The sequence below is a fragment of the Pecten maximus genome, chromosome 10 (assembly GCF_902652985.1).
Source record: "Pecten maximus chromosome 10, xPecMax1.1, whole genome shotgun sequence".
In the NCBI taxonomy this organism is placed as follows: Eukaryota; Metazoa; Mollusca; class Bivalvia; order Pectinida; family Pectinidae; genus Pecten; species Pecten maximus.
In genome coordinates this window covers 23882700-23906093 of record NC_047024.1, presented here as the reverse complement: position 1 = coordinate 23906093, position 23394 = coordinate 23882700, and the positions used below count along the sequence as shown (strand labels likewise).

General features: G+C 34.7%; 1 protein-coding gene across 1 annotated transcript in view; it reads right to left on the bottom strand.

The window, feature by feature from the left end:
• Positions 1-23394, bottom strand: part of LOC117335750 (leucine-rich repeat-containing G-protein coupled receptor 5-like) — a 73261-nt gene that overhangs the window by 3138 nt on the left and 46729 nt on the right. The window contains exons 3-18 of the mRNA XM_033895927.1: positions 22980-23051; positions 20648-20716; positions 19514-19657; positions 18910-18981; positions 18348-18419; positions 12999-13067; positions 12076-12216; positions 11031-11171; positions 9540-9605; positions 6347-6490; positions 4035-4106; positions 3350-3533; positions 2355-2409; positions 1677-1853; positions 753-980; positions 43-222 (exon numbers count right to left, since the gene is read on the bottom strand). Coding sequence (XP_033751818.1) covers positions 43-222; positions 753-980; positions 1677-1853; positions 2355-2409; positions 3350-3533; positions 4035-4106; positions 6347-6490; positions 9540-9605; positions 11031-11171; positions 12076-12216; positions 12999-13067; positions 18348-18419; positions 18910-18981; positions 19514-19657; positions 20648-20716; positions 22980-23051 — 1886 coding nt within the window. The remainder of the gene's footprint in view (positions 1-42; positions 223-752; positions 981-1676; positions 1854-2354; positions 2410-3349; positions 3534-4034; positions 4107-6346; positions 6491-9539; positions 9606-11030; positions 11172-12075; positions 12217-12998; positions 13068-18347; positions 18420-18909; positions 18982-19513; positions 19658-20647; positions 20717-22979; positions 23052-23394) is intronic.

The window sequence follows — 23394 nt, the reverse complement described above, 5'->3', positions numbered from 1 at the left end:
CATTATTGTTAGATATATTAGATTCAATTAAATTGTATTTACCTGCAGATTTAAGTGTAAGTCGCTTGTTGAACTGTAGAGCGTGTGATATGGCGTAGTATCGTTCCACCGTGATTACTGTTAATGTAAATACACTGAGCTCACTAGAGAACACGCCAAGAAAGCCTGCAACCAGACAACCAGGACTCGTCTGCCAGCGGATAGCGTACTGTTGGAACTCTCCTGGAAATATACAGATCAGTTCTTACATGTATTTCAGCTAGAAACTTGAAAGTGATACTCTAGGGTAAGTTTGGAGTCGCCGTTACTGTTTTCTCACAATTTCATAAAGCACGTCTCCTGGAATCTATTATAAGAGTTATCTCCCTTTACTTATAAACCATAGCTAACATATCCTATTTTTTAAACTAATCAGTATTTTACAGTTTTAGACTTTTTTTTACGTTGCATTATCTATCATATAGTATACACTGTATTTCATGTACATTGTAGATTTCATAGGCATTAAAGTGTTGTGTCTGTCGTTCAGCCCCTTAAAAGAAGATCATTAAAACAGCCTGTTCCTTTCAGCTGTCAAGAACTGAGCCGGCTGCAAAACGATGAAAATGTATTTGAAATTGTCACAACATAAGAAATTTGTCTAAAATAATTGAAATTGAAAAATGTAGAGAAATGTTTTCTGTAATCCTTGTTATACCTACGTACATACCACAACATAGATCTACTGACGAGGAGAATAACTGCAATATTACCTATGGTTGAGGCGTCTACAATTGCTAACATTCCAAGGTACACGCCCATGCAGAAATCAGCACACGCCAAGTTGCATATGAGGAATCTTGGAACCTCCATTTTGGATCTGCCGCTGATCGACACGAAGAGAACGATACCATTCCCCGCAACAGCTAGAAGGAAAACCATCCACACCCCACACCGAAGTGACCACCAGCCAAACAGATCATCACAAGGTAGGAAAGGACCTGTAGAATGAAAAGAAAACAACAGATGAATGTTTCTTTTGATTTTGCTGATGTTGCAGAAATGGCCATTTTTAAGAATTTGAAAATGCGACTCAATATTGACATGTTTTGGAATCCGTTAACAGGATGATGTTATTCCCGTCTTTTGTAGGAATTGTCATGCATGATACATACACAAAAATATAAGCATTGAACCGTATTGAACCGTTACACATATTATTTTAGGCAATAAAATGAGAAACACACAAATATAAAAATGAACACTTCAATTTCCATTCCATAAGCCTGTCAAGCTGAGAACGCGGCTGCTATGATTATTTTGATTTCTATCATTACGTTCATCAGAAATATGGTTTGAAAAAATTGCGATTTTATTGGCTTGCTTTGATATTTTCTCAGTTCCTGAATATTGTTTTTATCCCATCGATTCTGTCTTCACTCTTTTTCTTAAGGTTATCTACTGGTAGAGACTTACATCTACATGGAAGAAATGTGATGATCCCACAGCTAAATAGATCATGTAATTTTTCTCTCTCTCTTTAGAAAGGACAAGTCCTTGGGGGTTTTGAGTATATGAGTAGAACGTGCCTTATCAGAAAAATGTAACTTTATCTACCTGTTTTGAAAGAATGTACTCCCAATAGATGCTATCTATTTCACTAGATTCCACGCAGAAATGAAATCTTAGATACCAACCTGGCAAAGGTGTACAGTTCACGGGTTTTCTGACGTGAATGATGGCTTCCATACTGTCAAACGCATCAATATCCGAGGGATTACCAGTAATGTCATCCATATCATTGGGTCCGATAAAAATCGTGTAATGATCATGCGGTCGGTAATCATCTGTGTTTTCAACGAAGGTTGCATTATCTAAATAAGCATACAAAAAACATTCGTTAGCCCATTTCATCGTTTCATATCAGTGATGAAGACTGCTCAATCATCTCATATTTTTGTATCAGTGACGAAGACATCTGAAATTTTTGAAACTGTAATGAAGACTCATTCATCTCAGTTTTTTTTGTATCAGTGATGTAACGATGTTGTTCTATTAATTACAAAGCCCAATCTTATTTTTATGTGTCGAATCATAATTAACGGTTATTTCAGCATCAGTTAAGAGATACGTGATTTCAGCTCGGGCCAAAAGTGGTTTGAAAATGTTTGAACTTTATCTTGATATCTTAACGCACACATTTGAATTTTTAAGAATAGAATTGATCAATAAGATAGCATCTGTATAGCAATGCGTATCATTTGATGCACAATAACTTTTTTCTGATCCCAATACAGTGTATTAGAAAAAAAGTATTTTGTCAACAATGAAAGACTTTGAAAACCAAACCCATCACCACACTGTCGAACACGTACCTAAGGGATCATTTAACCACGTGACATCCTCCCTCAGTCTAGTATCTTGTTCGTCCTGTAAATACATTTTATTTTCCAGATTAGGTGTAACCTGATCAACGATGCAGAGGAAAAAACTTCTAACTCAAGGACGTAGAATCAAATCGCCGGAGTTGGTTTCTTAGTGTCACTAACATTTTGGGAAGTACACCGTTTGTATGTTACCTAAATGTAAGAGCTATCAGAAGGACAAACTATATAGAAAGGACTATTTTTAAATTTCCAACACGATAGAAAAAATATTACAACTGCGCCAGAATTTAAACTGTTCCTAATTACTAATTTATAAGGTCAGCCTTTTCTTTACAATTGAGAATCTGAATCTAGGACCACCAGCGGGTTTACATCATAGAACTTGTTTCTGCTAGCAGGACATAATAGATGAACCTGCTGCCCCCAACCAGGTGTGTGATCGTAAAGCAAGCTTGATTTGAAGTCTTTAATGTATCCATTAATTCTTTCTAACATTTTGTTTATGTTCCACATTGCACGTTTAGTGATTGAGTTTATTACTCTCCCCTGCAGGGAAGGTTATAAGTACTTTTTCAAGGCTGTGAAAGCACTGAATTTGGATTTAAGAGAGCGCAATCAGGTAGGTTTTGCTAAAATGACTTTCATTTATTGTTACGACAATAAACATTATTGTAAGCAATGTCGGCTTCGTATAAAATCACAACCACATTGATAAGAACAGAGTTGTAATTGTCACCGGTAAAAACTATAATTTAAATATTTCGCATCGCAGTTGGAGGTTAATCTATGATTCCACTCACACATCGAAAACAATAAATAATAAAATAGAAAATTATCATTAATAATGGATCTCTTATCTTTTTGAGTATTTTTTTCTAATACAATTGTATCAGGGTACATATTTTTATGTATATATTAGGTATGGCTACTTGTAACAGTTAACATAAAGAGCGAGAAAAGAATGATATGAGTAGAAATAATACCTTTCTACCAGCATATATAAAGTCGCAACAATGATAGGCATATGACAGAACAAGAATTTCGATATTTGGTAGTCTGTCAGAGGGAACAGCCTCCTGCAGATTGGTATTGTGGAATGTCTTTAGAACTTCCAGTTTATTTAAGCCCTCGATAGGCAGGCGTGGAAACTCATTCTCACTTAGGTTTCTGGAAATAAAAAATGACATTTCATATTAGTTATTGCTAACTAAAGGAGTATCTGTGTGGGTTCAAGTTCTCGTTTGGTAGTGAAATGTATATGTATACGTCCGGCCATGCGGGTTTTATTCTTGGTACCCGAGTTTCCTCTCATATTAAGAGTCCTTGTTCGCGGTTCCTCCCGGACTAACAAGATTAATTCTATAGTATAATTTGTAATTCAAATTAATATAATCTGTTTGATAACATATATGAACTATATAAAGTATATAAATTATATATCATAAAATATTTCATATCAACAATTTTGCACTGTTCATTACGGCTTTTTATAGTGAAGTGGAAAGAAATCCGTTCAAAAAATAAGAATTACAACTCTGTATCTCAAAAGTTCAACGAAAACATAACGTGAACATTACCTTTTGATGAGGCTTTCCTTAAAGATAGCTTATTGGACAATCAAATTGTTCAAAATCGAGGCAAATTGAATACCGCATAAATAGTACTTACAATTCTGTCAAGGAGACTAAGTCTATAAAAGCATTGTCATGTATTTCTTCTATGTTGTTTTTGGAGAGATCTCTGCAACAACAAATATGTAAAATAAATACATTATATATAAAACTCAAGTAATGCTACAACTATAAAGAAAGCAACTTTTGACCTTCAGACTATGGAACGAAGGTCATGTGTGATAGCTATGGCGTTCCATATAAGACTTTCTTACAAAAAATCTTTAGGCGTAAAGGAAAATTCTTATCAACTTATGGTTATTTGTAAACATGACATTCAATCTAACACACAGAAGATCATAAAAACAAACATTTCTGATACTATTGGTGTTTTATAATTATCTAAGGTTCATCTATCATATTAATTATATTAAATATTTAGAAATTTTATTTTACCTTGTTGTTTTGGAAAATATATCATTTACATCGCTAATTTATAGAATTTAGATTGTAATTATTGAGCTTGAGGTATCACGGGACTTTTCCCTGCCAAATCTCACAGACCTCGAGTTTAAAAAAATAGTATTCTTACACTTGATGCTGTAATATGACAACCATCATGTATCAATGATTTAGTGAAATATGTACTCATGTGTTATATCATCTTAGTTTCCTTCTATTTTCAGCACCCCACCCTCCCAACACCACCCCTCCGACCCCCTCCCCAACTCCCAACACCTGAATATGAAATAGAAAAAGCTAAACGTATACAGAGAGATTATCGCTCATTAAATTAAAGTGGCCTTGAAGAATGAATGCCCTTGTTCGTGAGGACACTAGAATGTTAGGTGGATGATCCCAGGGCTCCTCCACCCTTGCAGCCCTTCCATTCCTTTTTGCTTAGCGAAATATGATTTTGTTCCCCTATAACATATTACGAATACAGTGGAACTTCGTTAACTCGAACTCGGATAACTCGAATACCCCGCTTAACTCGAAGTACCTCGCCGGTCCCGGCCGAATTCTCTCTTTATCTTAGTAAAAAAAACTCGGATAATTCGAATTCGGATAACTCGAAAAACTCGGATAATACGAAGTAAAAATTTGGTCCCAACAATAAAAATCCTACTTGAAATGTTCGAATAACTCGAAGTATAAATTTCGTCGATCGGTGGCAAACGCCGACATTTTTTAAGAGCTAAATTCCGTTTGTAATACTGAACATATCGGCACTACTAATTACCTACATGCTATTATAAGTGTTTCATAAATTCATAAAAGAAATTGTCGGTTGAATCTTATAACAACAAGTCTTGGTGATAAAAAGTACTGCTTTACTTACATCAGGTAATTTCCCAAGGCGGTCGCCGATATCAGTACACACGATAGTCAACAACTCATCTACCCGTTCGCTCAAGCGGAACTAATCTCTGACACACCGGTAGATCTACCCGGCTAATGTTTTTACAGGTGTAGAAATGACACAGTCACCGGCGCCTATTAAATCTTTAAACTGCTGAAACAATGGCGTAATTACTGCCGAGGTGTTCAGAGTACAACTGTAACGGTCAGTGCTGTCTATTATATCGGATAAAACGCCAACTCAGTTACAGTAACATTTTATACGCACATGCGCAGCCCAACTTCCGGTGCTAATACACATGGAAATGGCGTGGTTATCAATAAAAAGTAAGTAGGCCGATCAAACAGTATTTTATATATGTCCAATAAAAGGTAATGGTTCTGTTACGTTTTGTATGCAGTCTGTGTTAAACTTAAACGGTTATTTGTTTTGACATTAATAACTTGTTATTTTGTCGAATTCCGTTTTATCGTGTACATTTTGCAAACATGACTTGCACATCAGATCGTTCTTGAAGTGACTAAGTGAAAGAAACTTTATCGTGACTGTATATCGGCAAAACTACACCAAATTACAAGTGACATAACGAAACATTACATATATATTTACATGTATTGACCAGTCTTCACACTAAACTGATGAGCGACAGAGCGAAGTTATTATGATTATATAATGTTGACAAATATTGACCAAACGTTTCACCAAAAATGATAACTCGCTTAATTCGAACACTCGGATAACTCGTGGTCCCGTCGACTTCGAGTTAACGAAGTTCCACTGTATAATAAAATGTTCGGAACATTGTACACTAATGCTAATTAAATTTCTTACTTATATGTTTGTTCGAACAAACAAACAAAATAAATACACAAAAATTCAGTACAGTCAAGTAAACAGAGGAAACGCATAACTATATTTTCTTAACCACGTCATCATGAACTAATTGTTAAACATTTGATCATCGACATAGACTAGACGTGTTACTAAATTATTGGTACTTTACTCACAGATACTCGAGGTTAGTTAGACCAGAAAATGCGTTCTCGGGGATGAAGGTGATACCGTTACGTGTGAGGGTGAGGTCCTTCAGATGGGTCAGATTGGCAAAGACATTTCCTTCTAATGATGATATATCATTATTTCCTAAATTTCTGAAAAGTCAAGACATTTCTTGTCAATAAAAAAAAAGCCATTTATGCTGGTATGAATGTAAATTGGATACATCCATTTAGCTTACATCTCCTATTGTGATAAATTTTACATTAAAGCATAAAATCTGTTTTGATAATTCCATGTCTCCTAAATATATTACCTATATATATTTCTATATTACTCAATAATAGACAATATATATCATCCCAACACTGAACAATTCCTGCACGTCATTGGAGTTACATGTTTAGTATTTACCATCGACATGAAATTGGGACATACCCAGCTTTGTTTCATACAGGTTCTGTATAAATGGCTACTGGCTCTGTATATCACAGAATAACAATTAGATTTTATTACCATTACGAGTTTTATTAATTTGTTTTCAAGCTGTGCATCACGTGATCGAGATAGGGAAAACACTTTTTGATGACGTACAGCTTTTTTAATGAACGGACCAAAGTAATGTTCTGTAACAATCTAACAACACAAATAGTTTAACATCCTACATACCCGATCATAGAGATCGAAAACGCTTTGCTCAAATTGCTTCAAAGTCAACGATTTTTACAAAATTAATTACATTCTTCTGTATTGGAATACTAAAAAGGCTTTATCCATTTTTATTACTGTGAGCGTGGAAATTCACGTGAGGGGGGCATGTACGTATACTACGCAACGGTCTTTCGGTCGATAAAAATCACCAAACGTATTGTTTTGCGATGTGTGCAAAAGTGAAAAAGATACATCGATCGCGGAAATAACTCCAACACGTACAGTTTAACTATCGAAACCGCGAAATTAAAACCCAGCGGAAATAAACACGTTTACAGTATAGAAAATTCTTAATATTTTTTAAATCCTCAAAAATGCATATCATCTTCATCCGACGAGGATAATTGATGTTCTTTCTTTTACATAAATAATACTGAGTATGTCTAAGCACAGTAAAGTCGCTTGATTTGTGAGCCAACTTTTTGATTACCAATTTGTTATAGGCTCAGAATATTGATTTTTTCTCTCTCGATCTCCAACATTGAACATAAATCTCTCATTCGTATGTAACCGTCTGACGCTAGCTATATGTACTAATACCCACGAGAATGCCTTTGGGAGCGTACTGGCGCCAACACTATCGCGCTATCGTACTGCATTATCAAGCAACCTTATTGTATGGAGTGATCATTCACACTGATACATATTCTTTTTTCTTACTAAAAATAAAACTCTTTTATTAATTACAAAATATGGTGCTTTTGCAATTATGATCAAATCGTTTTCAAACCTAATTTGACAGGGTGGATATATAAAAATGTATTAAATTACATTCGTGATATCATATCCATCAAATTTACAAAAAGATCAATAAAAACTAAATGGATCACCAAAGTATTGTATCTGAAACTTTAAGTGGCACCCTAATACGATTGCATGTTGGTTAATGTATGGAACCAAACGAATAGTACAATTAGCATATATGGCCGAATCAGCACTTTTCCTTAAACTTACAATAAAGCATCATCTCTGTTCATTTACTCCTCAAACGGTAAATAGATCACAATTTTATGTTTCAGTGATGTCATTATACCAGTTACTCAGACTTTGAGAGAGGATTGTCATTTACGCATTTGTTTAAAACATTTAGATGAACTACCTCATGCAACAAAATGGGGGATGCAATGAACATAGGGGTGCTGGATTAATCTATCCTTCTGAATGATTCTTATGATTAAGTATATATTTATCAAAGCTCAGATGGATTCAAATCTAATTTGCATGTTATAAAATCGATATTGACTCTCGTAAAAAGGATATCGACATTTTGTCAGCGGGAAATATGCATATGGAAATTTCAATGTGAACGCTCTTAAATGCGACGCCATAGCCCCAGTTAAGATTCTCTATCGACATTCCCATTGTTTTGCTTGTATAAAAACAAGCTTATATAAAACCTATTGAATGTCAGAGAATTAGGATATCGTATTGGAAGAGAAAATACTAATATTGTTAGTCCTTTAATTCAACAAATAAAAAAAAAAAAAAAAAAAATAGGGTTCCAGTCAGAGCCTATATATAACGTATGTGATAGTACAGTAAACGATACACATAGTGTGTCTCCATGTTCCCGCTTGACTAGATATACAAAAGTTGTTTTTAATCAATTCGTTTAGTGTTAATAATGTGGGCTGATATTACTCTTACGCTAACCATTTTCAGGTTTTCTTTTAAAGTTTGTTTACGATTACCATGTTGTTTGTGAAGTGATAACCTATGCAGGCACAGTTAGTACGCACTACTTGTGAAACGTAAAATTATTAACGTTGCTATCAGGATAACAGTGGTAAACCGGTTGGCTATTTGAAATCCCTTAAGCAGTGAAATTCGGCTTCCTGTGCATTTCAAATAATACAATGCAAAAAAACTTTCACAGTATGGCGTATCGTGTTAACACTGGTAAAATTAGTAAATATTCAGGGCTATATCAGAAATCCACACGACTGAATGAGTTTTTGTAATTGAGCAAGACGCTACTGGCTAACAGCAGCTGCAATCTAATCTGTTCTTGTAAATGATTTGAGTGCGATCAGAAATATCGACCTAAAATTATTTGAAATGTATTCTAAATGTATGGTGCAGTTCATTTCACAATATATCCAGACTTTCTACCGTCTCATAAACCGGAAGCTAATTTCCGGACGAAGGATGATTTGGTAGGGTCTGAAGTGTTCTCTAGTCTATGTGCAAAAGGCCACCTCTGATAAATTAATGCAAAAATTGTCTGGCTGTGAAAAAAGTCCATTTCCTGAAAGTAATTTAACAAAACCAGACAGACTGTGAACACAAAATATTGATTGTGAAGCTATAGCATACAATACGCTAAAAAGCATAGATGCATATCTTTGGTTTTATCTTTTAAAACTTAATTAACTTTGTACTCACACACTAAATATTAAAGCTAGCACTATTTTTTGAAAATTTGTTGTAACCTTGCATTCTCCGATAAATGACACCAATTCCTTAACATTACTGTACATTGTAACTACTTACACTAATTTCAGCATACGACACTCTTTCAAATCCGGAATCTTTTTGATGTCGTTGGAATGCACATTTCTGTGAAATAACAAACATTCAAATATCGCTGTAAGTAAAACCCTTTCATCGATATTAGTAGATATTAGATATCCAATTTTTTCAACGCTTGTTACCCATTTCAAAGCGACATAATTCTGTTTTGATATACACTGTATGTCAAACACGACCGTCAATGAATATAGTATTTCTAGGACCATGCAGGTTGAAATAAGTTCTTCCCCTCGTTCTAAAGGTATAAAGTAGAATTGGCCTGCTGTATCTCTCTTTACCACCTGGCTGAGTATGTCGTAGTCTCACATAAATCATGGAATCACGTAAAAAATATCAAGATTTCTCAATTTGCAATATGAAAAGCATGGTGAAGCAACCAGAACTCATTTCATAATTTGATTTTTAAAGAATAATCGTACATTTTGAATGAAAAGCTTTCGTAGCATCTATTACACATATTAATAGTATTTAATTCGTTTAACGATAAGATAAACAAAATAATTCTGTAGAGTCAGAAAGTCCCACATATTATCTATGGAACTAGCAACACAAACAAGATTTTAATTCATAAAGAAGTGAATGTTATCAGTAAGTTCACAGAGTTTCATAATAACCGAATAAAATGTTCTCGGCTGAACAATGACTTTGCAAGTTTTAACTATATATTTACAATTACCACTGTTTCTGAATCGAAAATCAGTGTTAGCATGTCTTTTTATTTCTCAATAACTTGAGCGTAGAACGCGACCCAGTCAGCCGCACATGAATATATGTAAATATTGGCGGACTTCTTTCCACTAACCACGTGTCAGTATTAACTAACAAACATCATACCTAATTTTCAATATCAGTCAAAAACAGTTTTTCGCGTATATCTCACAAGGTAAATTTTTTGTATCTGATTTTTGAACGCTGTTATTGTCATATGAAAATATTGTAAATCTAAGTAGTATTTGTTTTTATTTTGTTTTGTTTAAGATATAAATCAAACATAGCAGGCTGTTAATTGCTTGAAAACGCTCCTCGTTTACGCAGTTAACCTCGTGCTCCATCGGATTTATGGTCTCATAAATTAAACAAAATCTAAGGTTTATCCTTAAATAAATAACCAGGAGTCCAAAAATTGATTGAAAGCAAAATATGGAGCTGGTAGCTGGAATACCTTATTGGACTACAGACATTGGACTACATACATCCTTCTCACCGCACAGGTTCGAGACGCAAACACGTGTTTGAAGTGATGACTGTGTTAAATAATCATTAGATAGAAATTATTTCGGCAGAAGCGCCCAGTCAATGCAAGTATGAACGTTCTTACGTACAAACAGAACCATATATTCCCTTGACGTCATTTTGACGTTTAACATCTCATATCTAATGAAGTGTCTAGGAAGATATTCGCCAATTGTTATTCCAGGAACAATGAGCTACATTAAGGTTTTCATTACTTACAATTCCTGTATATTGGGATGGGAGCAACAAAAGTTAGCAGGTATCTCGGTAATAGCAGATCTGTCCAGTTTCAACGTCTGTAGATCAGATGCACCAGACAGGTCGGGGAATTCTCTCATATCCCGTGCCTCCGATATTTGTCTGTAACATTTGTGAAAAGCGAAAGGAATGTGTATGGCATCTTAAGTTTAAAGTAAAAAATTATATATATTGCTTACATGAATACGATTAATACCACCAGACAGCCATTCAATCCCTCCAAGGCTCTCCAAGAACATTCAGAGCCAAAAGCTAATATCAAAATTGACCCAACATACCATAATGATTTAAAACTGCTGTTCTATTTTTATATAAAGCATTGATGTATTGTTATTCCTTATTAGATTAACCATGGTTGTAATCTCAAATCACTTTATGCTAGCGTAAGTCACGAATTTCCAAAAATAATACTTTCCCATATAATGTGATGAAATAAATAAAATTGTGTTCATCGCGAATGAATACTTTATAAAAAAAATCAATAAATAAATTTGTTAATATATGTAAATAATACTTCCATTGTTACAAAAAACATGACAGCGAACAAATATTCCTACGTTTATGTAATGTACCCGATGTCGCGCATATAAACCCAACGAATATATTAACTTCAATACATAATTGGCATTAGTTTATTTGTTGTGACAAATAACCAATCCGCCATTTAGGAAATTATTCGATACCTGATACTTTCTATATCCATTAATTCTATAATGATAACAACCAGCGGAAATAAATCTGATACATACGGAATTAAACTGTTATATCTTTAATTAATCACATTAATTGTTACACAGGGTTTAAATTCATCACAATAGGAAGGATTAATTGAGGAGTAATTATAAGTATGTCCTATACAAATGGAATCCCCTCTTTTCTTGTAATTATGTAGCATACTTTATCTTGTACAAAATTTCCACAGAATAAAATGAATAGTGAAAAATAACGCTGGGCCAAATTATCCGAAATTATCTGAAAATATCTGTAATCAGTGTCGATTACGTACAGGTTTTTCAAAGGTAGGTTACTGAAAGCCAGTTTTCCGTAAGACACAATAGGATTATCCTTGAGAACAAGCATGTGAACCCGGTCATTTCCGGCAAAGGCGTGGTCAGGAATGTACTCTATCTGGTTGTCCTCAATCTGTCTGTTAACGAAAACAAAAAATACGGATACATGAATAATTCAAAATGTCTACACAAGTTTTTTTATCGGCTTGCTATAGAAAACGTTGTTGTTTGTGACGTCACATTTTGATTAGCTAAACTTTTTCCAAGAAACGAGAACGCCAATTAAAAAAATAGCATGGACTGTGGTAGTTTTCATAATAGGGATCAAATGGAATATATGCTTTTATATTCTGGAAGTATGAAACAAAACAAATCTGGAGTTGTCTCACCTTCAACCGCTGCGTTTATTAGTTTTATTTTGTGTTATGACTCCGTAACATGGAAATATTTTCAAGTTAACCCTTAAGTAATGAGTGACGCTATTATTCCATCATAAGTGTTGTTATGGTAACATATACAATATATTTCATCCGAGGACATATCTGAGAAGAAAATGTTTGGCCAACGATAAAACCAAGTGAAGGCGATGGATCGCAAGGTATTTTCATTTTGTTTAAATACGTACAGTTGGTCTCATTTTTATAAGCAAGTGCACATTTTTAGATAACCCAAACAGCATAGATACTCGTCAAACTTGATTTGTCTATATTTACTTGTAACAAATATGATTAACACACCAAAATAGTCTACACTAAAAATGTGATCTAATTCTTTGCATTATTTAACGTAGTAATATGGAATAGTTTCAGATCGTTTAGCGTAGAAAACGTCAGTAACGGATATGTGATAGAAAGGGTTGTAAAAGATAATTTTGTAGTGTGTGAAATCTAATTTGGATAATAACCTTCAATATACTCACATTATTGCCAGGTCAGGCAAAGCTGAAAAAGCTGGTGGAACATGTTTCAGGTGATTCCCGTTGAGTAGTCTGGCAAGATAAGATTTATCAAACAAGAGTTGAACATACAATTGAAATGCATTTCAAATACACGTGTATTTGCACTAGTCATATGTATTTTTTATGAATGTGATGGAATGTAGTCACGCGGGGGTCCAGTAATTTAGTGGTAATGTGGTAATGCGAGCGCCATAGGCGGGAGCCGAATTTTTTTTTGGCGAGGGGTCTGGGGGCCAAAATTTCGCGGGTACTCCCCCTGAAAAAAATAGCAGGTAAATGCAAAATCCTGCATTCTAGTGTATTATGAAACTGAATTAAAATTAGAAAGAAAAGAGAATACTTGAGGGGGGAGTAGTGGTTATTTTGTGTCAACGCCAGAATTTTATAGTATTTTAGGGCTAACGCCAGAATACCCAGAACAACCTCTTATTCTTATCGGTATTGTGTGTGGTATATACATTTTTAACTAGTCATGTAGGGGTCCATTTTTTAAAAATTGAAGATTGGCATAGCCCTAAATAGATGGCAAGTACAATAAAAAATCAAAATATCAAACAACTATCAGCTATTACCCCATCCAAATTTTAACTTCGAAAAATTCCAGCTGATACTGCTTGTTCATGGTATACGTATAATGTCTCGGCCCTGTCTTGAACAAGTTATTGAGCACCGTTATATGCAATGTTTTTGATGGAAAACGAAGTTCAACAACTACCGAAATGATGCAGTTGAAGAAAAGGACGATCTCATCACTGCATGGCATTAAAACATGCTATCTTATTAGTCCGTGATATCGCAAACGACGTCCTGTGCATGCACCTGTAAAATAAAGTATGCCGAGATGACCCCAAAAAGTGCACCTGGTGACAGTCGATTATATAATCGCATGACCTTTGAACCCCGTATGTAAATGAAGAATCTGGACAGGCTCAGGGAGCCGTTTGAGAAATGGCGTTCTGAGCGAGGAATTCGGCGATGTTTTCACGGATTATTGTGTTATGGATGTAACAATTCGTATTGAGTGGCACGGTAGGTTAAAGATGAATGTTTTCTGATGACGGTCGCATATAGTGTGCGCCGTGTCAGTTTAAATAAATGTGTTTTTTAGTCGATTGAAGTGAGATGGGGTGCCGTTTCGCTCGTGGCGTTGTTGCCAACCTTGTACTTAACAGATTACACATACCACTGTCATATCAAACAAAAATTGAAAGTCATATTTTCTATGCAAGCGCCTGTGAGCAAGACCCCCATAGGAATATTCATGCAAAAATTAACACTGTAGCGCTGTTTTCTAATGCACGGTAAGATGTCTTTGAAGGAATATATAAACAAAACCTTTACCTAATGGTTGACGGACGGACGGACGGAGTCAATATCTCAAAATACATCCGTCGAGTTGGGCGTATACTAGTACTCATATACCACATCATAATAGTTCCTTTACTCGCTGATAATTCACTGAATAATGTTTACATGGCAGTGCTCTGTAAATTTTAAGACCAGGAGAGAGTAAGAGCGAAATATAATCACGTGATATTAAACAAACCTTTCAGTATTTTTAGTTTACCAGGAAGAACTGATTGTTTCGGAGACTTCAATAGATTTCATTTCCATGCTACCATATTTGTCCCAAATGCAAATCACAAAAACGGATATGATAATTTCCAAGGTTTTAGCTCTTTGCCCAACGGAAATCTATTGCAATGAAATAGAGAAATGACTACGCTTGTTTTCAACCTAATTAAACCACGGCAACGGAATAAACACGCTCGGAAATAGTGTTAACTACGTCAATCTGGTGACAACTACGTCAATCTGGTGACAGGAATGGTATTACTGTTACAAAAATAACGCTATTTATAGAACTGAAAAAAACAACAAAAACACTTCAGGAATATTGATCGCTCTTTTTATATTGTCGCAAATCACTTGCTTTCGTGAACAAATCCGTGTTTTCTACGTCTAAGAATACATTTGACAACTTCCCATGCAAAATATATTTACAGCAATATTTCCCCGATTTACATGTATGTATAAAAGTAGATTATTGGCTTTCTGTTTCTCTTTGTCTCCAGTTCGTTCATGGAACCGGTGGTTACAGTGTCCGCCGACTGAACCTTCTCCCAGTTTCAGTGACATTAGTATACTTATGGTAATATTAATATCTTATGTTGACATAAGTCTCTTTTAAACAATAAACTAGTTGCGGTGATATTGGATATATGTGTTCCATCGATCCTGTTATGTTGACACACTTGTTACTCTTTCTAGTGGCATTTGATTTATGTATGTTTGTGGTATATTTTTGTTATTGGAGTGTTTTGTGCTACTATTTTTATTTTAGTTATGTTATCAGTCTGTGCGGTTTTATATTCGTAATTACGCTATCTTTATTTAAGTGTTTTAGTAGCGTGCGAATGGTATTGCGGTTTTGAAGTGATACTATATCTTTACAGTGATTTACAAATTGCTATAATGTTATTTTTGATACGCGGTGTTAAAGTGAATTAGCTCATGTGCATTGCCATGGTAATTTGGCTTGTTGTTTGTCTCGTTATATCAATAGCTTGCCCGAGGCGCTATTACGGAGAACAAACAGCCAAGGACATATTTCTATAACATGCATCAGTATAATATTTGATTTAATCACTTGCTGAAATTCGAGAATAATGTAAACTTGGTTTTCGTCTAATACAGATACTAAGTGTCGTTAATATTATACAGCTAGACAAGAGACAATATAATGTATTGATTTTTGATGCTATTAGGAGACTTTTTGATTTGACGCTTCCTGTTAATTTACACAAGCCAAAAAGTTATACCTTCCGCTAAGACGTGAATCCTTCTAACAGTTCATTTAAGAGTAATAAGGTTGACATATACGTAGGACGTTACAGCTACTCGGTAACGAAGGATTAGACTTAATCTTATTGGTGGTACGTCTACATTTTTAATTCGTTTTTTTATTGATACCATTTCACTGATGTTGCTAACTGCAATTCATATTGATACTCTACAACTGAAATAATCCTACTGAGCTAGATAAATAACCATTGGTAAACTTAGTGAAACCTACAGTGAAACCTGTTGTAAGTGACACCTCTATATACCGGACACTTGTCTATAAAGGACAGGCGCATCAGACCCACTCCTTCAAATTTATTACATAATTAACCTCTGTGTAAAGGACACTTTTGGTCTGTCCCTTTGGTGTCCTTTATAGACAGGGTTGACCTATTTCTTTTGATCTATTTTGAGTTGAGTCGATCGCATCCTCTCCTATAGTCACTTTACACACTAAATACCACTGACGGGTCGTAAAAGGACGAAACAGCTGTATGCTTCATTTTGATTCATTTTAGCTCTACGTTTCCTACTCTCAATTGTCTTTGAAAGGATTTAATATCTTGTATGTGTTTTACACAATCCTTTAATACATAGTACTGCATTAAGATTTTACGTGCTGTCTATTTTCGTAATTTCGGTTATGTGTGGGTAACAACTATGCTAACCTAAGACATGCACAAGTAAGATAGCGTTTGACCATAATTGTTTACACTTAATTATGACAGTGACTTAATAAATAGAAAAGCAAAACGAAAAACTAATATAAATACAAATTCAAAATCAACGCTAAAATTCGGATATGTTTCCGACGCAAAAGTGGATATTTCTTTAAGCATTTATTAATGCTATTCAATTCTCTTAACGACACCCCCCCCCCCCCCCTTCCGTGAAAGAGCTGCTTCATGGTGACTTTTACGTTAAATCCGAATTAATGTAATTATTTTTAAGTTGGGGTTAATTGAGGGTAGATGTCCTGCTGGTAATCAACAGTGGGAAGGAAAGAAATGGGCAATTCGATATTGTCAGTTGAGCGTTCGCCCCTGTGAGGAAGGCTTTGGGTTCTGTCCCCTGGCCGAGACATACCAGAGTCTTTAAAAATGGTAGTTGCTACTCCTGCTTAGCGCTCAGCATATTTGGAGTGGGACGACTGGTTCGCCCGTTGTCAGTATAATGGGACCGGGTGGGGTGTGCTGCTGGGTGTGTTCGGCAGTATGCTTCAGTGAGGTAGCACTATAAATCGGCAAAAGTTCCGGCCTATCACAAGGAGACTTAACATGAACATACCGCAGCCTCCCAACACACAAATGCGCACTCACCACACGCATGCATGTCGCACACACGGGAGGCCGTCCTTAAATGACCTTAGGACGTTAAACAAAATAAACCTAACCAAACCAAACATTACTTTTAATAAATACGTCTATTGGAATAAACCCTGTAGCTCTGAAGCAGGATGCTGTTATCGAATCTACTTGGTGAACAAAAAACTTGATTACTTTTCAGCAACGGCGGCATTTCATTCGCGATGAACAAACCGTCACCGCAGGTAAACTGATGATATTTGAGATGCTACAGCTAGATAACATTGTCAAACAAATAAAATAAATGAAAATTTGTTTCTCGGGGAAAATGCTGTTTCTTTAGATGTTGAACCTAAAACCGCAACTGCCTGCTCGTCTCCAGCATCATATGATGGCTATGACAGACAGTATTGTTAACCTTTGCACCAAACTTATCTCAGAAAATCATGATGATTGCTATTTCAAGATGAATATATTTTTTGTTTGTTTCGTCTTCTTCATAAGATATATATCTCGATGATGATATTCTCATAACGTTCTGTCTCCAGCCTAAACTTATTTTTGGCCATCGCTGCTAATCTTTTTCGGATAAAGTGACAACTTAAGATAGCAGAGGATGGGACAAATGACAACTAGTAATGAGATCCGTGATCAACGTAATTATCTCATTGGGAAATACAATTTTTCTTCCTGACGTGAATATATCGACAAACTCTACTCATTAGTAAGTCGAGAAGTTTCTTTGGGACTACATCTTATCAAGTCTCGAAGTATCTTGTCACTTGGTGTGCGACATCCTCATTACAGGGGATTTGACCTAGATTGACGTGAGAACAGTTACCAAGAACACTGTTGTCCTTCCGTCATGTTTATTTTCCTACTAATTGTCCTTTTACGGGTTTTTGCGTCTTTTTTTTGTATAATCATGGTTTCACTGTGTCCACCTTCGCGCTATCTCTAATTTCCCCTAATTAAGCCCCAGTTTCATCCTTAATTTAAATTTTCCATAAGAAATCAAGTTAAGCTATGTGCCTTATCTGACAGTTTTTTTCTTTCTTAAATCCATTATTTTTTTCCTATGAAACTGTCAAAGATGATATTCTTGGTATTCTACCAAAGATGACCCTTGTTTATAACCCATGTGATAAGGCAAGCTACTTACAATTCGGTGAGTACATTTAATCCTTGAAATGCATAGTCCTCGATCTCATTCAGCAGATTATCAGCTATTCGTCTGCAAAATGTTTGAAGATTTTTTTTATTGTTTTAGTATATAGCTATTTGACATATATATAATATCTGTTTGTAGATTTGAGAGCCACACAAAAATAGTTGCACCACATTGGAATATCCTGTCACATACGTCTTACTTCCTTAAAATATAGTTGTAAGAAATATTTGTATCTAATTGGCATATTGTAACAAATAGACACGAAACTTTGTGAAAATTCTACTGTAGTTTCTTCCTGACTTTTTGTGCTTCAACAGCAACAAAAGGAGTATTCAGTATCAAGCAATGAAATATATAAACTTCCAAAGGAAAACTTACTATAAATTACAATGACTTAGCTTATATTTAAGTTCACTGTTAAAAGAAACTGTTTTCATTAATTCTTTGTGTGAATTTGACTTTACACTAGACGTTTTACACTAAGTAATTCGATGTAGTACACGTATATCGTATTTCGTAAGTTAGTAATATGAAGACATATGTTGCTACTCACAAGTAGATCAAATTTGTCATGTTGCTGAAAGCATAATTTTGGAGTCGTTCGATTTTGTTCACAGACAAATCTCTACAAAAAAGGGAAAACCTTTTAGAAGAGATAGAATCATTAAATACGGTTATGGCAGCAGTTCAATCCTGACTTGTAACTACATCACATGCTCTTATTTTCTATGAAATGATCTCAAGACCAGGCAGAATCAAACACGGTATATAATAGAGAGTGAAAGAAACCTTGCTAGCAAATTACATACAAGTTCATTTGTTATAATATGTTTGTATTTCATAAGAAGCCATGTATACGTCTCAGTCTTCAAAACATTTAGAACATTTCAATTTATCTGATTAAGGTTATTTCAAATTAAATTTACAATGAGAATGAATTGAAATTCTTCATCTAAAATCAAAACGTATTGCATTTCACTGTTCACAAATCAGTTCAGACAAGACATGACCTAGTGATCTGATGTTTTAAAATGTATCTGAATAGGTCACTGTATGAGGATATTTTCCTAATTAAGCGGTCGTTCCGATACTAATTTGATTTTGGCCGCTCATAAAAAAACTCATTAGATTCAATAAGGCCATAGGAATCTTCTTACAAAGCTTCCAGAGCCGACAAATATTGAAACGCATCCACAGGAAATGACGTAAGAGCGTTGGCTTCTATATGCAGGGACTTCAGTCGTCTAAAGTTCCTAAAGCTGCCTGCAGGCACTTGGTTGATGTGATTGGCATCCAGATGGCTGAAACAGTTAATTACTGAAGTTATTGAATTATTTTTACAGCATTTACGTTACACTCTAATGGTTCAAGAGTTAATATATAAAACAAATCTCACAACAAAGGTAAATCTAATATCATATTAACCAAACAAAATATTTTTTTATCTTTAACATTGAACAGCCAATGACCTTATGTAGTAAAATTATAAAAGTAATATGATGTATGATAATTCGATCGGATGTGTATAGGTGAATGACTCCGATCAAACAAGTAGGACACGTATGGTTCTACAGTAAGGTTAGTCAAATTAATCATCGTTATATATTGTTTTTTGTTTTTTGTTTTGTTTTTACTAATTTTCTATTGCCAGTTAATATTCATGGGATACCGTGTGTTAATGACTGAAGCAGCCGATAGGATATTAGCCATTACAACCCAAAACCTAATTCACCAATCTTCTTCATAAAATGAAGAATATTGACGTCCGTTTTTTTGCCGTGACATTTTTATATCCAGAACGACATTCAATATTATGCTGTCAAAAGACAATAAAAAGAGTTATTGTATTGGTATAAAAACTACTCATCGATTTGGCATCAAGGATCGCAGTTTCTTCGTCTTATGTGAACTTGCGTTAAATTATACTGATGTATGCTTACATTAGAATTCTCCAGGGAAATCTCAATTATTGTTTGTCAAATGTAACTTAAAATTCCATTTTTTTTTCAAAAATAAACTCACAGGACGTTTCTCATGTGTGCTTTCACACTCGATTAACTCACATTAGTGTTGCCTTAGATAACCATAACTTATCTTTGCCTTACATTAAATCACATTACATTTGAATTATTTTCCTAAGATAATATCAAATAAGATTTTGTACGGACATTTCAAATTAGATTTATCTAAGGTACTTTATGATTTAAGTAACTAAGGTAACATCAAATTCGATGCTCGCAATGACTCTGAAGGACATCTCACAGTAGCCTTATTGTCTTAAAGGCACTCACAGCAACTGGAGGTTTTCTAGCGTGTGAAAGGCCAGTGGTACAATCTCCAGCTTGTTCCCATCCAAGTACCTATTCAACACAAGATGCAAAACAATAACAACACATACTACAAATGATATGCCTTATCATGTCAAGTAATTATTTTATGATATGCCTTATCATGTCAAGTAATTATTTTATGAGAAAGTATCTGAGCTAGCATCTAAACTAGCCTAGCTCAAACGTAGCTAGAAGTGTCAGAAGTCATTGTGGCTAATATGGTTAACAAACAACATCTAATGCAGCCTTGATCTCAATTAAAAAATTCTCTCGAATCGTTGCAGCATCAATATGACTAGTGTTCATTTCAAATAAATCTTCATTCATTAGGATGGTCGGTTGGCACGGGCATAACACACTGATTGGACGTGGAAAGGTGTTGGGTCACCTCCACGACCATGTTGGTTTTAGATGTATAATCTTTATGGCTCTCACAGTATGACCCATAACGCGCTTCCAACCGGGCTAACAGGAGTAATTAATAATACGTTATATATTAATATATAAAACTTGTTTCGGAATCGGTTTGAGATTGATATTTTACGATATCATTTAAAATAACAAAATAAATTTATAGATTGAAATGGTAACCATATTCTTCACATGATAACGTGATGTAATACGTACCAAATTTGCTAACACATTTATATATATGTTTATAATAACAAAAACAAAAACAAAACAAGACTTTGCCGCTCGGGCCTTTATGCCCTCTCAGGCTTCTTCATGCGGTCTGAACATTTGTTTATTTGAACGTTGCTTAGAGATGTATGACGTCAACAATTGTGACGACGTCATAAGTTTACAATAACGTGACGTAAAAAACACAGTCGGGACATAGGCAATACTGTACATTCAATGATTTTATTTTGTACTTGTGTACACCACTGACAACATTCGAGGTGTTCATATCAAATTTTGATTTACATAACAAACGTTTCAAATTGTTAGCCCGTCTTTCACAATTCATGATTTTGTTGTTTTATATATCCCCTTTTCATTCTTTTAGTGTCACTATTTATGGGAATAGTGAAATATATATCATAACGGTACATTGTCCGTTGTATGTACGTTACAAAATGTGTCAGGTTGTAACAAGAAATTTACCTGGCACTGCCTGTCTTAGATTAGTCAAACAGCGATTGGAGGATCCCGCTCAGTCAACCACTTCGACAGAATTAATATATAGTGAAACCTGACCTTGACCTTGGAAGACTATTATTCTTGATTTTCATGACAAATATCCTTGTTAGACCAAATGGTTGACTGTATCTTGATGTCGGAAATAATATCATGTAATAATATATATTCTGAAAACAGTATTTATTTGATCCTTCTCTGAATTCATTAATTAAAACAGAATAAAACAACAATTTTATAAATTTATTTGGCAAAGCAATTCATTCTCATGAAGAAGCGGACTAACTGCATGGAATCCGAATTCAGGAAATTGAGACGAAAAGGCTTACGTTTGAAGCAAGGGAATCAAATTTTAAGCTGTATTTGAATCATGTAAAATCTAATAATTTCGATTTATATCGATTAACTGAGGGGCTTTCTTTTTTTTCATTTTTTTTCCAAGTGTACATGTAAAACAAACCCAAAAGAACTGAACATCCTAGCTTTGATCGGAGATAAACTACTGGTTTGGGAGAAAATTTGGAACACATAAAGTCTAATAACGCCACCAAGAACGAGACCAATATTGGATCTCAAATGCATTAGGAAGTGCAACATCTCCAACAGATGAGACACCGTGATATCTGAGGAAATCATAATTTCCTAACAATGATTTTTATCATTGTACAGATATATGTCAGTAGAGCCCGGCACCAACTCCATGACCTTCACAATACCAAAATGATACAGTCAATATTGGGGTTTTGTGCAAAATGTATTAATCGAAATGCAATATGTTATGTGTGATCCCGTGCAAATTCATCAATCGTATTAGATACTAATCCTCTTCTGTGACAAATCCGACGTGAAGTTAATCAGGTGTGATGACTTATTGCATATTGACATTACAGGCAGTCGTAAATATACAATAATAATTCGATATTGCGGATGAAACACGACAACACGGCGATTTAATGATCGCACCATATCAAGGAAGTATATTTATGGAAATGTATACTAGTAACAATCATTTAGTAAAATATTTTCTTGGTTTCTCAAAAATATCGCATATAAGTGACCTAATTCATCCCTTATCTAATCCGACATCCTCAACAACAACAACAACAACAACAACAACAACAACAACAACAACAACAACAACAACTATACTTACAGTTCTCTGAGTCGTCCAAGACCAAATAAAGCGTTGTCGGACATTTCCACAAGAACATTACTGGTAAGACGCCTACAAAGAGAGAGACACCTTTAAAACCCAGTACCCTATTGTAAAAGTAAAATGTTCATGAGTGAATGTCCATGTGATCTTTGATGTATTAAGAGTTATTTATTTACAATAAAGCAATCATTTGTTTCGAAATTCTAACCTTCAGTTCACCTTCATTAGTATATTCGCTGTATTGTGTTTGATATGCATTATTATTGTATATCGAAGTTCAAAACCTTATGCTAACACCATATCAACAACATGAACCAGATATGTTTTAAACCATGCTGAAACCCCACTGGGATTCTCATCGGAAGCTTAGCTTAAGGGATAACATGTTTCCTGTTCCGTAAGAGGATACAAT